This window comes from Xenopus laevis, chromosome 6S, assembly GCF_017654675.1.
Source record: "Xenopus laevis strain J_2021 chromosome 6S, Xenopus_laevis_v10.1, whole genome shotgun sequence".
In the NCBI taxonomy this organism is placed as follows: Eukaryota; Metazoa; Chordata; class Amphibia; order Anura; family Pipidae; genus Xenopus; species Xenopus laevis.
Window position 1 is genome coordinate 20167944 of NC_054382.1, and position 17744 is coordinate 20185687.

The 17744-nt window shown below is 38.6% G+C and overlaps 1 protein-coding gene across 5 annotated transcripts; it reads left to right on the forward strand.

Annotated features, from left to right (window-relative positions):
- Positions 1 to 3938: 3938 nt before the first annotated feature.
- On the forward strand, positions 3939 to 8176 carry skida1.S (SKI/DACH domain containing 1 S homeolog). Of its 5 annotated transcripts, none has more exons than XM_018268818.2 (2): positions 3939 to 4290; positions 5221 to 8103. In XM_018268818.2, exon 2 carries the CDS (start codon positions 5282 to 5284, stop codon positions 7496 to 7498), a length of 2217 nt encoding a protein of 738 aa, XP_018124307.1. In that variant the 5' UTR covers positions 3939 to 4290; positions 5221 to 5281; the 3' UTR covers positions 7499 to 8103.
- The last annotated feature ends 9568 nt before the right edge of the window (positions 8177 to 17744 follow it).

Sequence of the window (17744 nt, forward strand, 5' to 3'; positions counted from 1 at the left end):
GTTTGCCTCTTTGCAGCTTTCAAATGGGCCCTTCTAAAAAAAACAAAGGCTCTGCAAGGCTACAAATGTATTGTTATTGTTACTTTTTATTACCGGTCCTTTTATTCAGACCCTCTCCTATTCATATTCCAATCTCTTATTCAAATCAATGCATGGTTGCTAGGGGTAATTTGGACCCTAGTTACCGGATTGCTTAAGATGCAAGTGCTGAATAAAAAAATAAATAACTCAAAAACCACAAATAATGAAAAAAATTCTACGTCATACTTAAATTTATCTCAAAGGTGAACTGCCTCTTTAACCTGTGCCATATAGCCTTTTTTTTCAATTTCCGCCATTGCTACACAGCAGCTTGTTTATGTGAACTATAGTGGTGTTTCTGAAGCAAACACATCAGTTTTACCAGTGCAGGGCAACAGTACATTATATTTTCATTACTTTAAAAAACATTTTAATTTTTTGGTGTTACTGTTCCTTTAACCATCCACCTTCCTTCCCATATACCTGCATGTGGAGAAGGGGGCGACTCTGTTTTTATTTACTAGGGCCACTTCTGCTGCTCCATTGTCTTTTTTTTCTTTTTGCACACTTCAGAATAAAACCTCCCCAAAACCCCTTTGACATTCAAGGATTTGCAAATTCAGAAAGGCTGCATTGAATTCTGGATGGGTCAGGGGGGGCAAAAAAAGGGTAAAAGGTCACAGCATTGTGATCATGGGTCATTGCACAACATGGCATGAAGTCTGTGTCCACAACCCCCAGCTAAATGCAACTGCTGACACACACCCATTACATTTCACTCCTTTTATACATTGGATTTAATGCACAAAATGACAGTTGGAAACACTATTTTAGACATTGGATTTAATGCACAAAATGACAGTTGGACACACTGTTTTATACATTGGATTTAATGCACAAAATGACAGTTGGATTATACATTGGATTTGATGCACAAAATGGCAGTTGGACACACTGTTAGCCCGTGGGCGCAAACATCACAGATGCTCGTACAATCCAGAAGGTTTTTCGTTTTTTTTTTTATAAAAAAAAAAAGTTGCTTTGGGTTCTACCTTTCACTAGGGGCTGCCTGTTTCCTTCCATAAAATAAGCATTTTGACAATCAAATGTGTTTTTCTCCCAACTATGAGAAATCAAGTGAGAGTCAAAATAACATCTATTTCTGCTCTCTCTTATTTTCCCTTTATCCTGATGGCACTTGGGTGACTGCACCACTGAGTGACCTGGGATTATTTTATATTCTCCCTTTGTTTATGGGAAATGGATAGAGGCTTCATTGCATCGCTGGAGGTGATGGGCATCCTAGTGCGACTGTCGATTTTTTTTTTTTAATGGAAATGTGTCTGTTCTTATTAATTGATATGCTCTTTTTTGACCTAGTATTGAGCAAATGCATTAGGCAGGGCTAAATGACACGAATTTGTTTTTTTGTTTTTTTAAACCCTTCTGTATAGTTCACTATGGAGGAAAAAACATATGCCTTTTTTCTTTAGTTAGACTTTTTTTTAATTTAATTGTGACATCACAAGGCTGAAAATATTTTAAATGTGGAAATAAAGGCCTTAACCCATGGAGTTCCGGATTAGGGCTGGATTTATTGTTCCAGCATCGTGAAGGTTAATTAAAGAGGTAGGCCTCCCTAATTCTAGAGGTGCGACTTTGGTCACTTTTATTTTGAGGATCTCGGTGCTCAGTTACCCACTTAGAGTCAGTGTTGGCCACTGATATTGATCGAAGTGGGTCTGTGTAGCTGCAAATCCACAATAGAACACCAGACTTACAGGGGCCCCCCTTTCACCAATTCTCCTAGGCTCCCCAACACACACTGGGTCTCCCATAGAACCCCAATAGAAAACGATGGGCTGAATTGATGTGCCTGGACAAACATTACTCCAAAAACGCTGAGTAGTCACTGGGAACAATAGCAGGGCTCGTTCTCAGACTAGAAGAATAAAAGTGCTGGTTAGAATAGAGAGAGAAAGTCAAAATGCAGCACATTCCAGTGGGGGTCGCCAAATTCGGAGTGGGGGTCGCCATAACCCCCCAAGGCTAATGATTATAGATTGGCCCTACAAAATTCCCTTCCCAAAGCTTTTCCCCTATTAGGCACTCTCTCTCTCTCTCAATGGAAATGCTTGGTTTTCTCTATTTGGGAATAGCAGCAGCAGCTCAAATAATTTTCACTCACCAGCTTCACCGATTTATTTCAAACAATTGCCTTTATTTCATTAAAATCAATTTCCATATAGCATTATTATTATTATTATTATTATTATTATTATTATTATTATTATTATTATTATTACTATTATTATTATTATTATTATTATTAGGAAAATATGTTCCGCATACAATTAGAGCAGAGGATGTAATAATGAGAATAAATAGGCTGCACGGTTCATATATGCAGCAGCCACACGGGCACATGAATTGGAGTGAATGTATTGCTCGTGCACAGGCTGCTGCTCTGTCAGGTCGGCTCAGACAAGGGACGTCACAATGTAGACTCTACTGCCCTGCTCGCTATAGTGATAACTCTTCTAATGTCCCCAAGCTCGATTAGATGTGTGTGGGAAAGGGAATGGTTAAATTAGAGGGCCAGGGGAAATGATGGGCTTATGGGTTTCGGTTGGTTTAGTGAAGACTGGTGGAGGCCGAATGGAAATGCTCTGAGCTCACAAATATAGGTCAGTGGTTTGAGCTCACATGAGTTGTTTTCAGAATGGATGGTAATAAATAAGATCGCTGAGTAATCAATGTTATGGGTCAGTTTGAGCTTAGATAACACCCTATGTTTAATGTTATGGGTCAGTTTGAGAGTGGATAGGAAATAATAAGCTCACCATAAAATCACCGATATGTATCAATTTGAGAATGCTAGGAAAGAATAAGCTCACCATTAAGATCACCGATATGAATCAATTTGAGAGTGGATTGGAAAGAATAAACTCACCTTAAAATCACCGATATGGATCACTTCGAGAGTGCTAGGAAAGAATAAGCTCACCCTAAAATCACAGCCATGGATCAATTCGAGAGTGCTATGAAAGAATAAACTCACCCTAACATCACAGCTATGGATCAATTCGAGAGTGCTAGGAAAGAATAAGCTCACCCTAAAATCACCGATATAGATCTATTCGAGATTGGATAGGAAAGAATAAATTGCTCCTGACATGGGGCAGTTGTAGAGTTATGCTCACTGGATAAAGAAGAGGTAAGCTCGCTCTGCTCACTGTTAACGAGTCATTTGCAGAGTGGACAATTTCAGCTTGGTAAAGAAAATAATAAGTTCGCCATATGCTCGCTGATTTGAGTTTGAGTTGGTAAGAAAGAATAAGCTTGCTCTGATAAAATCAGTTTTACGGGTCAATTTTGGAGAGTTTATCAAAGCTCGCTTTCTGCTCACTGTTACTGGCCAGTGACATGGTGTATAGGCAGAGAGACGCCTGTGAGTCCACTGATATATTAACAGGAGTGAGAGCACATCTGCTCAGTAGATCGCTGCTGCTGCTGCCCTTATAATCTAGGTGCTGCGCTCATTAAAACTGTCAGTTTACAATATCCAGAGCAATGTTTGTGTTAGATGCAAGCATAACATGAAAATCATCTTCTAAAATGCTCTCTAGTTGGAGAATTCGCCTTCAGCCTCATACAAAATGAGATTTTATTTTATTCTTCTTTCTTTTTCTTTTTGCTTCCAGAACTGTCGCAGCAGGCAATTGCATATCTGATGGGGGGAAAGACGATACCTTGTGTGCATTGTAACCTCATCTCCTTAGTGATTATCTCGGAGTGATTTCATTTTAATTAAAATTCCACGTCAGATCTTTTCCAAACAATAAACAACACGATAGGAAAGTTTTATTATTTTTTTTTTCTGTGCCTTTGGAGTTTTTTTTTTTTTTTTTTGTGGTGGGTGGAAATGTGTGGCTGATACAGTGCGAGACAGTGGGGCGAGCGCAGAGGATAAAGTCGCCACCAGCACCTTTGATCACTCCTTGGTGGAGCTAAGAGACTCCAGCTCTCAGGGATCTGGGGAGAAAGATTGGACTTGTAGGTGCCAAGCGCAGGGAAGCAGCTCACTTATTTCCTATCCAATCCGGCTTCTTTCATTTTCACAAGTGTGCATATTGGTGTCTCGTCTGTGATGTCACAATGGGCTCTTGCACCCGGTGGAAGCGCAGCCTCTATACGTTGTGCAGCCTGCGAGCTTTCCAGCATAAAAGAATTTACTGAAAGAGGAAAATCATCGAGAAAAGGGAAACAGTAAGTCCTCTCCTTTGTCCTTCCAGTGCGCAGCACAATAGCAATTGTTTCCTCATAGTCAGATTATATATATATATAAACAAAACTATCACTATATATATATATATACATATATATATATATGTAATGATAGATGGATAAAATATGCAGAATATAAACAGAAACAGGAATATAAGATAAATGCCTCCAAATAGGTGAAGAGGAGATTCCTCTCCCAAGAATGTGGTTCTACCTTAAACTAAACTAAATAAATAAATAAATACCCCCCCCCCCTCCTCATTTTCCAAGAGTCCGGGGGATGTCTCGTATCTTTGGATAGTTTTGTGGAAAGATTTATATAGTAAATGCATTATTTACTTTTGGAGGGGAGGTGGCAGTATAAGAGTATGCTAATTAGATTTTTTTTGGGGGGGGGGGGGTTGGTTGGTTGGTAAGGGGTGGAATATCAATTTTTATTGCATCACCTGTCAGGAGTGTCCAATCAGCGTTGGCTTTAGGGGAATTAATTGATGAAGGTGTCTGAGGACGGGCTCACTTCACTCTGTCATTTTATTTGGAGTAAAAGCAGCGGCGGGAATAGCAGCTGCTCCAGTCTCTCTCTCTCTCTCTCTCTCTCTCTCTGCTGGGCACATTCCATTATTCAAGGGGGTCGCTAAATGGAGCAGGAGGCTTTAAAAGGAGTGGACACAGGTATTGGGAACACAGCGCAGGAAGGCGCTCCAACAATGGGATTGTTTTATTGCTAGCGTTTAATCGCTGCTCTCGCAGTGTGCGCGCTTGTACAGGTAGAGCGCAGATATCAACCTATAGTTAGATACAGTATATATATATATATATATATACACACGCGGGTGTCTGTGCATGCATGGATTGGATATACAATAGGATTGCTCGGCCGAGGAATAATAACAAGCCCTGTTTATTTTTCAGCAGGATGCCATGAGACTGACTAGGAGGCCGCCTTTGCGCTTTCGCTTGCCTGGCCCATGCAATGGGAGATCTGGAGTCGGGCTATGAAGTGGTGGATGGAGTGAAGCTCGGCTACCTGCTCATTCGGGGGAAGCAGATGTTCGCCCTGTCTCAGGTTTTCACCGACCTGCTGAAGAACATCCCCAGGACGACGGTGCACAAGCGCATGGATCACCTGCGAGTGAAGAAGCACCAGTGCGACGTGGAGCAGCTGCGCAAACTCAAGAAGATCAACTCCATCGCTTTTCACGCGGCCAAGTGCACTCTGATCTCCCGGGAGGACGTGGAAGCGCTTTACGGCTCGTGCAAGACCGAGAGGCTCCTGAAGACAAAAAGGAGGAGGCTGAGCAGGGCCCTGGCAACAAAGGACTTGAGAGAGGAGCCCCCGACCCCCGACCCCTACTGCGGCTTTTGGAAAGAGGACAAACTTTGGCTCGGATTGAATGAACAGCCAATAAAGAGAAAAGAATTCGCCTATGAGCCGGGAGTGATACCGGCGGCTGATCTACCTCGTTTTATTAGTAAATACACTGGTCACAGCTTCCCGCAAATAAACAGGATCCCTGGCAAAATCCCTGTGAACTATGAAACTGCCCCCGTGCTCCCAGGAGACTGTGTCTCTGCATTTCCCTATCTCAGGGGCGTTGTGTGCAGCAAACACCCAGCCTACTACTATCATTCCGCCATTGCCCAGCCCAAGCTCGCCTGTCCCGCCGCCACTTACAGGCACAGGAGGAAACGACCCTCCGCCGACCCCAGGAAACTCCTGCTCCTGCCCAAGTCGTACAGATGCAAGGGGACCCCGGTGTGCCTGGAGCGCATCCACCTCCTCCATGGCTTGTGCAGCCAGCACTTGTCGCCGGACAGCAGCGACTCCGACTCCAGCTGTTACTCCGCTAACGATTCGGACTTCGGCTCCAGCCTCTCCAGCAGCAGCAACTCCGGCTCCTCAGACGAGGAAGAAGAAGAAGAGGAGGAAGATGAAGAGGAGGAGGAGGGCAGCCTGTCGGAGTCCAGCGAGCTCAGTTCGGAGGAGGAGAGCACTTCGGACTCGGACAGCAGCTCTGTCTCCAGCCAGGTGTCGGTGGAAAGTATTCGCTTCCGCAGAACCAGCTTCTCCAGCCCGACCCCGCCTAACCTCCTGTACAACCGTTTCTCCCTGACCCCGAGCCCCGGTGCTGCTGTTAGTAAGGCAGCTCAATGTGAAATTAAATCTGAATCCCAGGAAGAGTGGTGCCAGCAGCAAGCCTGGGGGTCGCCGGCCCCCTCCACGTGTTCTGCTCCTGGCCTTGCAGAGATAAGGAGTGATAGGGCCTGTCTGTCTGTCTCTGGCTTTCCTTCAAACGCCCAGAGAACTGACCTAACCATTAACTGTGTTACACCGAGTCCAAAGAAAAACAATGAATTTCCCCAACACAAACTCCACAGAGAGGCAAAGCAGTGCCTTCAATCAACTGTCACACAATGCGCGCAATACAATACCCCCAGCTCTGCATCCGCTCCGACCCCCTCGGAAAAAAGTCCCCAACTCTCAGCGGATTTCCCCACCGACCCTCCCAGTGGCCTCAGCCCATGCACTGATTTCCCCTTTCTGCACAACGTTCGCATTAAAACCGAGGAGATTAGCGCAAACGACGAGTTAGAGTACGGGGCGAGCCATAAGCTCATGTACGAGTGCAATGTTGCCAAGGACGAGACTGACAGCGACGGGGGCGACAATAAATCACAAGGGGGGTTATGCACTGAACAACAAACCACTTCTCCCAATCAGCTCCCTCCATGCACTTTAGCTTTCCCCAAACCCGAGGAAGGAGTCTATAAATTTGGTGCTAAAGTCAGAAAGAATTACAGGACACTGGTGCTGGGGAAACGAGGCCTCCTGCAGCAGCAGCCTCCCCCGGGCAAACCAAATCTGAAATCCGTCAGGAGCCCTCGACCCCAAGGGAAAAGTGACTTGTGTGAAGGAACACTGGATCGTTTTACAGCGACCAACAGGCGTAAAAGGTTAGCCAACAATGTAGCATCCACCCTAAAGAGACCCTTTCATTTCATGGCGAATTTCCCAGGTTCACCATCGCTAATTATTGGCAAAGATGGGGATTTGCTCCCTGCCTATTCCCTGAACAGCACAAAGGATTCTTGCCCACCCAACAAGGCCCATCCTATCTGGAAATGGCAGTTGGGTAGTTCTGCTATACCTCTCCCACCTAGTCACAAATTCAGGAAATATCACTCCTAAAGGATATGGGAATATTTGTTCTTTCAACATTTTTTTTTTTAATTATTTTTTAATTATTATTATTATATTTCAACAACAAATGGTTGTATCAGCCTGGTGTTTTTTTTTTAATTATTATTATATTATTTTTTTGGATTTCTGACATCTCATCGAGAAGGAATATGGGAATAATATTTGCATTTTGCAATCTGGAGATTTTTTGTTTTTGTTTTCCTTTGATTACATTCCACAGACTGCAAAGGGGGACTTACAATATGAACCTGAGAAGTTGGAACACTCTGATTTTGGCATTTGTTTCAATACCTCAATTCCTCTGCAACTTGCAAAAATAAATGAAATAAAACACACACCCCAATATGAGCCATGGCAGTGCTGCACTAGATTGGGCAAAGTGGAAGTCTGATTATTGGTTGCACAGTTTGGGATTTCCTTGCATTAATACTCGGGTGAGATTGGGTTTATCTCCCCTCCCTCCCTACCAGCAGTTGCACTTACTTGTTGTTTTTTTTATCTATAAACTGGAATGGGCCTGGATTTGAGTTTAACTCAGGCACTTGAAATGCTGCCTCACCAACTAGTAAATAAATGTCATTGTATTTTTGTTATATGCTGTCTTTTTACATGCACAATCAGAAAAGAGGAGAGAGATTAAAAAACAAAAAACATATTTTATCCAAAGGTCTCTCACCCTGTCACTTACTAATGTCACCTTGGGATCCAGGCTGTGTAGTTTTTTCTTACTCTCAAAACTTGGCTAAAACAGAGGGAACAGACGTTGATTAAATGAGAAAAAAAGGGCATAGCCATGCAGAGGTGAACAATAGTAAGAGTTAATTGACATCACTGTGTATATGGGTAGAAATCCAGGCCATGACAAATATAATAAAAAAATGCATTCTAGGTCTACACTTGAATATTGCTACAGTCCTGCTTTACAGAGCAGGGGGATATACTGCACGTGACAATCAGAAAATAAATAATAATAATAGAGAAATCAGCTCTGTACATTTGCACTTGGATAACTGATTCCGAATTGCGCAGGGGTTGGGGGTTTATTTGATTTATACTTTTCTTGTGTAATGTTGTGATGAAAGCAGTAAATCAAAGGAAACACAAAAAATTGAATTTTTTTTTGCACTGTTGAAAAAAAAAAAAAAGCATGTTTCAATTTTTATTTTAAATTAAAAAAAATGAGGAACTGGTTGATTCAATTCTAACAAATTCTGAGTGCTTTTAAACAGCAGCCCTAGGGCACATTAGCAGAGAATTCTCAGTACTCGTGTCCTATTTATATTTATTTATTTTTGCATTCTATTAGGGGGGAGGGGGCGAAAAGTTTTCACTAAGGTGCTGGCTACTTACATTCACATTAAAACTCTTGTGCATTAGAAAACGATCTGTGTTTTCCCTACAAGAGAGAGATGTCTTTTCAAATAATAACTGATATATATATATCTATATATATTATAATACTATAATATATATATCTATATATAACTGATATATATATATATATATATATATATATATATATATATATATATATATATATTTACAACCAAATACAATAATAATATAATAAATATAATATAATTATATATATTTAACAACCAAATAAAAGAAACCTAGAAGCTACTACCAATAATGAAAGCAACATGTTTTTCATCCCGACCATGTGATAATGTAGCCTAGTTCCTATAGATGTCAGGCTTTTTTTTTTAATATGTACACACAGTATATATTTTTTTTAAAACGGTTACTGGGTTAATATCTACAACAATATAAGCAACCTCTCAGCCCCTGTGTGGGCAAATCCAGTCTCCGTTTTTGCAGCTTCTTTCTTTGAAACCGAATTAATGCAAGTCCTGCTCTGTTTCTCTTTGTCTTGAAAATATTTTGAGCATACATTAACTGGGATCATCTTTCACTACCACGTGTCCCCAACCACAGCACAGGCAACTTATTTCACTAAAGTTTCCTCCAGGCCACAGAAAGATCTTTCATTTCATGTAAAGCAAATAGATTCCTGTGACTATGGAATTAATAATTATAATAAATAATATATTTATTTATTTTTTTTTTAAAAAAAACTAGCCAGGATCTTTGAGAATTTAGGTCTTAAGTTATTGGATAGAATGTAATATGTACTGGCACAACAAGTTCCTTCATGCCTTCCTTAAGTCGAATTTTGAATATTTCCATTCTGAACTCAAAATTTAAATTTATTAAAATATATATATATATCTATATATATATATCTATATATATATATATCTATATATCTATATATATATGCTGGTCTTCCTTGGAGTATATATATATATATATATATATATATATATATATACACATATATGTAGTGAATAAAGTACCCCCTTTTGTAAAATATAAGGATATTACAAATCACTAAGGAGTTCCATGGATATATATAGTTATATAGTGAATAAAGTACCCCCTATTGTAAAATATAAGGATATTATAAACCACTAAGGAGTTCCATGGATATATAGTTATATAGTGAATAAAGTACCCCCTATTGTAAAATATAAGGATATTACAAATCACTAAGGCGTTCCATGAATATATAGTTATATGGTGAATAAAGTACCCCCTATTGTAAAATATAAGGATATTATAAGTCTAAGGACTTCCATGACCATATAAACATTTAAGGCAGTGAGTAAACATGTAAGGCAGTGAGAGCAGTTAGATTCTTTTTTGTTGTTTGGAGAGAGAAAAATGTAACAAAGAGGTACTTGCATATTAATAGCAAGTCATTTTCCTAAGGGGCAGTGACACAGGCACAGCAGAGGCTAGTAATAGTTTCAGTTTCTTAATGCAGGGGAATGGGCAGTCCATGCTTTCAAGGTATAAACAAATGCCCCAGCAAGAAATGATTGTCTCTATTTTGTCAACACCATTTTTTTTTCTGATCAAATTTCCTCTAGACCCAACGATAAGGATAACCAAAAATAAATAAAAAAAAAAACAGTACTGCAATAAGATCTCAGTTGAAACAAACTTACAGTCTTTGTGTGCTGCTTCCTATCAGAAATGTAACAGTCCCCCCCTCTTCCTCCCTTTTGTTGTGGTAATGTACCGTTTATTGTGTAATGCCTGGCGTGAAAGTCTCATTTATATGACACTCCAATGTGCTTTATGTGCACAAAGGAAAAATCTTTGGAAGTGCAATGAGCAATTTCTGTTATGACATTGAAATATGGTTGGAAGGAGCACAATGGAGTGAGGACATTGCTGTTAAGTATGTTGTCAGGCACATTTAGGAACTAATAAAGTTTTCTGTCCTCATGCTGCTAATGACTTAATTGGCAAATAATGACAATACTGTAAGCTGTAAGAGATGGCAATACAGATAACTATACATTATACAGGATATATAGATGACAGGCGCACACTCATATTTTCTTTGTATGAACATGTTGTCAGTGATGTGGACAAAGGCAGCACTGCAGGTGTGTAAGTCTTTGGACAGACGATAGGTGAATTTAGTAGCATACAAGATCTTTAAAAAAAAAAATGTTTTTAAAAAACCATCCCGATCTGTGTTTTGTTTATGTTGGATACATGTAGGCTTGTCGTTTATAGCAAAATCACATTTGGTCATTGGGAGAGCAGTGCCAGAGATTTTGGATATGTTCGGTGATGCAGATTATTTGGAGTTTGCACGTGGATTTTAATTCATTCCTAAGAACTGACAGTTAGTATAGTGTGGGGTTGTATCTTTTAAGGGAGTCTTCTTGTATTGGTCTGATTGGAGGTGGGATTGGGTTGGTGCTGAGCAGGTATGTACACAGGCTGATGATATTAATAGTGTTCTTTTCATGAAGCCTACGTATACAGTGATTTTCCTTGGTCTAGGCCTCTCTGACTGTTCCCCCTTCAGGCTGAGGAGGCCTCACAAGTACCAGTTGTAAAAGGGCCGAGTTGTTTTGCATGAAGTCTCACAATAGGGGTTGGGGGACTGACAGACAGCGTGTCCCTCCAGGGCAAGAGACCCCCTTCCTTACCACATCTATCTTTGCTCTGCATTAGCACCATCCTTTCAGAGGCGTAAAAAGGCAGTTTTTTCTGGGATTGCTGCTTGGACTGTGCCTGGCATCCTATGCATTCTATAGGAGCCTGTTAGTTCTGCAGCACCATTGTGACATCCATATGCTACAGATGTCCTCACTTACTGCTGGAAGTTTGGTGCTTCTGTATTCTTGCTGCAAAGAAACTCACACCACCTACTTGTAATCTGTAGATTAATCCTATAGAAGCTGCTAGGAGTGCTCACAATATTCTGCATAAAGCCTGGCCTGTTAATCTTTAGAAGAACAGAACACGTGTCTCTAGTGACTGGTGGAGTTGGTAAAAATAAGGGAGAAACTGCGAAAGAAAAAAAAAGCGAGTAATTGTTATATTTGCGCAAATACTGCAAATGTAATACATGTGTATTACCAGATCAGCTGATGTTCCTATTGCAATATGCATTTTATCAGAGGGGTGTGAGCATTTTCTAAAACTATATTTTATAATTGTATACTTTTACTGTGAGTCGCTTATGTCTTTATTGTCTGTGCCAAAGCATTAAAAATCAGCAATGAAATCATTAAAAAAAAACGGAATACTGTAGTGGAAATAAGCCCTGCTCCTACAGAATGTATATGAGAACGTGGAAGTGGAAGGAGGCTGCACAGGGCAGAGTTGGCAGCGACCAGTTTGAGCAGGGAACTAGTGGGTTCCACAGCACTGCGTCTTTATTTACGCAACGGTTAATGTGGCCTTGGAAAGCGTGTGAAATTACGCACTGGTGTTTTAAAGTCTGGCTAATTTATAGTAAACGGAGTTCCTTTGTACGTGGCTTTATTACGTTGTTTCTTGTTAATTGTTGAAAGAAATCTCTATTGTTCAGCTTGAATAGCTTTATGGGCTACCTTAGCCTGTGTTGTATTTAGAGGCCAATAAGTGACCATTGTGAGAATAAGAAAACAACTGGTATAACATTTGTGAGGATCAGTGCGCATTGTAACCCACACTGTAACACACACACACAGGAGACACCTCTGGTTTTCTGGATTGCTGGTTTGGACACGGAGAAATATCTCCACAACAGGCCTGGACTGGCAATCTGTGGGTTGTGGCAAATGCCAGAGGTCTGCTATAATAAGGTGCCATAAAAAGTCAGTATTTAGTGGGCTGTGGGGGCTGTTTGGGCCTCTATGTACTTGAAATGCCTGGGGCTATTTTGACCCTCAGTTCAGACTCCAGACCTGCGCCCCAAAATTGGCATAAAATAACCCTGCACATAAAAATGGTAATCGTGCCACAGGCTATGGATTCCCATGGCAGCCTGCAGCTTGCACCTTGTTTATTACCCATATGTCTTACTTAATAAGTAACTTGCTTAATAAGTATGGTCAAGAAAAGGGGCCAGGATCCTCAGAGAGGCAGGCATTGCCAAAATAGGCCCAAGAGGTGTCATTATAGGGAAATGCTAATAACTTCATAGGGAAACTGGGAGAAAGAAGGCCCCATGCTCTCAGCCTGAATGGTGACTTTCTGGGCTGATAACAAAGGCTGTAGGCTAAGTAGCTCCAGCATTCATACCCTGGCTAGTCTCAGCCACATCTGCAGCCCTGGAAGCCACTTACACTACTATACTGAATGCATAAGCACAATAGTGCAATCATACATGATGCTACATTATCTCTAAACTGATATATAGGCATAATGATATAGTCTTAAGGTGCTAAACAAAATAGTGCAATCCTACTGTGCAGGCATATACAATATACTACATTTACAAACTCACACATCACTATAATAAAAATGCACACTACTGTGCTTTAAAAATAAATAAATAAATAAATATATAATATCTGCTGTGTGTGTCAGCAGGCACATTACTTTTTTTTATTCCGAAGTAACTGCAATAATACAATTCAGATCATCGTAGCTAAGTTAGTATAATAATAATGTATAATTATGCCAAGCAGTCATATTAGTTCAGTTCATGTATACAGATAAAAGTGTAAGTACATGACTATATGTATAAACATAATAGTGCAATGGTAGAATAAAGCGCGCGCCTGCAATCCATAGCCTGATAATATATTACAGAGACATTACTATAATTCATATGGTGCAATATACACTTTAACACACAGGGATATAATTAAATGGTAGCAACAACAACAACAGTGCCCACACTAAATTATAGTACAATAGCACAGCGCAGGCACATCACTACAGTCCATATAAAAAGATTAAATTAAATTAATAAATAAATTATAAATTTCTTTCTATGCAGGAATATCACTACATTCCTTATATTGTGATATGGCTCAATAACCCATTCCATTTGCATAACTACAATCCTATATATGCAATGACACACACATATATATATTATTGTCACAAAAAAACATATTTACACTTGGTGTGTACAAAAACACACCAATATATCCCATATAGCGAATGTACTACAGAATACAATGCTGACAGATACATGTTTGGAGGTGGCTCGTCTAGGGAACTTAAAGCAGAGGACTGAGTTGGAGAAATGTCATTGCTGCTGGGTGGAGAATTTAGATGAAATCATATTTTCTGTCTTGGTATATATAGCACTACTGGATGTGCCTGATACAATGTTTATAACACTTTTTTTTAATACCCAAGTGGGCCTCAGTAAAAGGTTGCCCTCAAATGGGGAGTATGAGTCCCTCTGCTATAATCAATATGTGCAAACCTAATTCAAATCCACATACAGCAATACTGCTAGGGAGCCAGGTTATTATATAAGCCATAAATACACCTATAGTGTAATGATACAGTGGGTTCCAGTTTCTATAAAACACTGCTGCATTTATAATGGAACACTTCAATGGACTCACATCACTATATTCCATCTTTACAACATATATTTATGTAGGAATTATTTGCAAAAAAAACCCAAAAACCCTACTTGCACATGGTTTAAATGCAATAATCCTGCAATGTCATGCACACACTCATCACTACTGTTCATACATACATATACAATCAGGGCAGTCTGTTTTAAATAGAGAAGAAAGGAGTCCCTTCACTCTCCTGGTCCTACAACAGCAATAATACAATATATTCCCCATAATTAATATCTAGTCATACACATACAGGGCAATCATATATCATAGGCACATGTCTGCTGTACATATGTGTAGACAAACCTATTCATGTGTATAGTTTATTTTTAGTTTGTGTGTGTGTGCGAATATATATATATATATATATATATATATATATATATATAGAAAATTATACAATGGGTGCCCCAGCACTCTTAGAAGTATACTTGCTGTGTTGGTCGGTGCTCGCTCCAATAGGAGACGCCGTCACATCCCCACATCAAATAGAGTATGTAAAGAAGAAGCAGCACTCGTCAATTGCAAAAAAGTGTATTAAAAGATCAGAGCATCACTCAAGGCAACGTTTCGGACAGCATATGTGCCCTTTGTCAAGCCCAAAAAGAGTTCTCTTTTTGGGCTTGACAAAGGGCACATATGCTGTCCGAAACGTTGCCTTGAGTGATGCTCTGATCTTTTAATACACTTTTTTGCAATTGACGAGTGCTGCTTCTTCTTTACATACTCTATATATATATATATATATATATATATATATTTTTTTTTTTCCTTTTAAAAATTGTGTGTATATAACTATATAGAATTGTATATATATATATATATGTATTTATTTATATATATATACACATATATACAATTATATATAGATATACACACAATTTTTAAAAGGAAAAAAAAATATATATATATATACACAATTTTTAAAAGAAAAAAAAATATATAGTACAGGAAGACTTTTCCTCTTACATTTAGTGCAATAACTGTTTGTCACTTTGTATGTAGGCAGTTATACAGTGTCAACAATCCAGATATTGAAATGAGTCAGCATTATAATGTAGCAAAAGGGTTACCATAAGGATGTACAAAAGATTCAATAATATAATCTATGATCAATGTTACAACCCAGTTGAATACAATGTTTACATTATGTGAAAAATGTAGCAACAAAGTGCATGCAGGCTTGTCACTAGTCTTACTATAGACTTATAGGGTAACAGTATAGTAATATAATAGTATTGTTATTATAATACAATTATAGTTACATAAGTTGTATAATTCTATATAGTATAATAATATTATATACGTTTATTCAGTGCATGAATGTATCCATGTGTGGTTTATAAAAATATCTCTTGTCAGAGTGAACAGATTACTGGAGAAAAATGAGTGTTTGATTAAAAGCACATTATCAGCCTATAACCCACAAAGTAACAAAGTACGGGGACAATGAGGGACATTTTTCGACTAAATCGTGACAATTTTTTGCTTTAACTCAAACGCAGCTGCTGTTGGGCACGAACTAATATCAGGTCAATTCTTCATTCAGTGAAAATAAATCTAATTAGGTAAAGTCACTAAAATAAGGGATTAGCGAAAAGCTCAAAGTACCAGGTTTAAGATTCCTGTTAAATATTAATTAACCATTGTCCCCCCCCAGCCTCATTCTTTTTTTTTTTAAATTGACATTTGAAGCGATTGTGGAGCTGTGGATGTCGAATCGATCAGAGGCAGCGGATATAAAGACACAAGAAATCATTTGGGCTTCTCGCTGGAGCAATTGCTGAATCAATACAGAGAATTGGAGCTCGGTCCCCTGATTACGCGTCACTTGGTGTTTAAAAACGCGTCAGGCGCTGAAGAGGTTAAATAGTCAGCTCGGATTCCCTTATAGATTAACGCGGTGCTTGGGGATCTGCAGGGCCCAGAACTCCTCATTTTCCACAAAACAGGATGTTTCCATCAAGCAGAAAAGGTTTTTCCCCCAAAGATTTGGGCTGGAAAGAGAGAGCCCGAACCATCAGCTTTATTTTGGGTCACACATAATTGTTTTATAATATCCACAGTTGCGCCCATTTCCTTTGCTTTTGCCAAACGTTCCCAGTGAGGAAGCCTATGGGAATTCTCAGTTAGGAACCTTCAAATAAAATAATACTTTATAACATATTATTTCTGTATATATCTATGTATATGTTTAATGGTTGTATTGACTTGTTTGCTTTGCAATATTAAGACAACAGTCAGCACATCTGCTTTTCCCTTTAAAAAAAACCATTAGCAACCAACAAAACTGAATATACTTTTTTAAAGTCAGATGATACAACCAGCATAAATTAATTAACACATCAGTACAATTGAAAGGGCTGTGCAGGTAACCGTATGCTTTTTCAGTTTAATCTGTAGAGTTCCTTTATTTTTATTTGCACCTACATTGCCTGTATACTGAATATGTGCAGAAAAACTACTGCAATTCAGACGTGGGTGGGGATAATAGTATAAGGATAATTAGATAAATATATACATAGATCCATAGATGATAGATAGATAGATAGATAGATAGATAGATAGATAGATAGATAGATAGATAGATAGATAACTAGATTGATAAATAGATAGATAGACAGACAGACAGACAGACAGACAGATAGATAACTAGATTGATAAATAGATAGATGATAGATAGATAGATAGATAGATGATAGATAGATAACTAGATTGATAGATAGATAAATAGATAGATAGATCGATAGATCGATAGATAATAGATAGATAACTAGATTGATAGATAGATAAATAGATGGATAGATAGATAGATAGATAGATAGATAGATAAAATAGATAGATAAATAGATAAATGATAGATAGATAACTAGATTGATAAATAGAAAGATGATAGATAGATAGATAGATAGATAGATAGATAAAATAGATAGATAACTAGATTGATAAATAGATAGATGATAGATAGATAGATAGATAGATAGATAGATAGATAGATAGATAGATAAAATAGATAAATAAATAGATGATAGATAGATAGATAGATAGATAGATAGATAGATAGATAGATAGATAGATAGATAACTAGATTGATGAATAGATAGATATACAGACAGACAGACAGATAGATAACTAGATAGATAAATAGATAGATAGATAGATAGATAGATAGATAGATAGATAGATAGATAGATTGATAAAATAGATAGATAGATAGATAGATAGATAGATAGATAGATAGATAGATAGATAGATGGATGATAGATATTTGATCAGACAGATAGACATACAAATAGATATGAAGTGAGACTCAGGACAGGCAATGGATGGAAGGGAGAGAGACA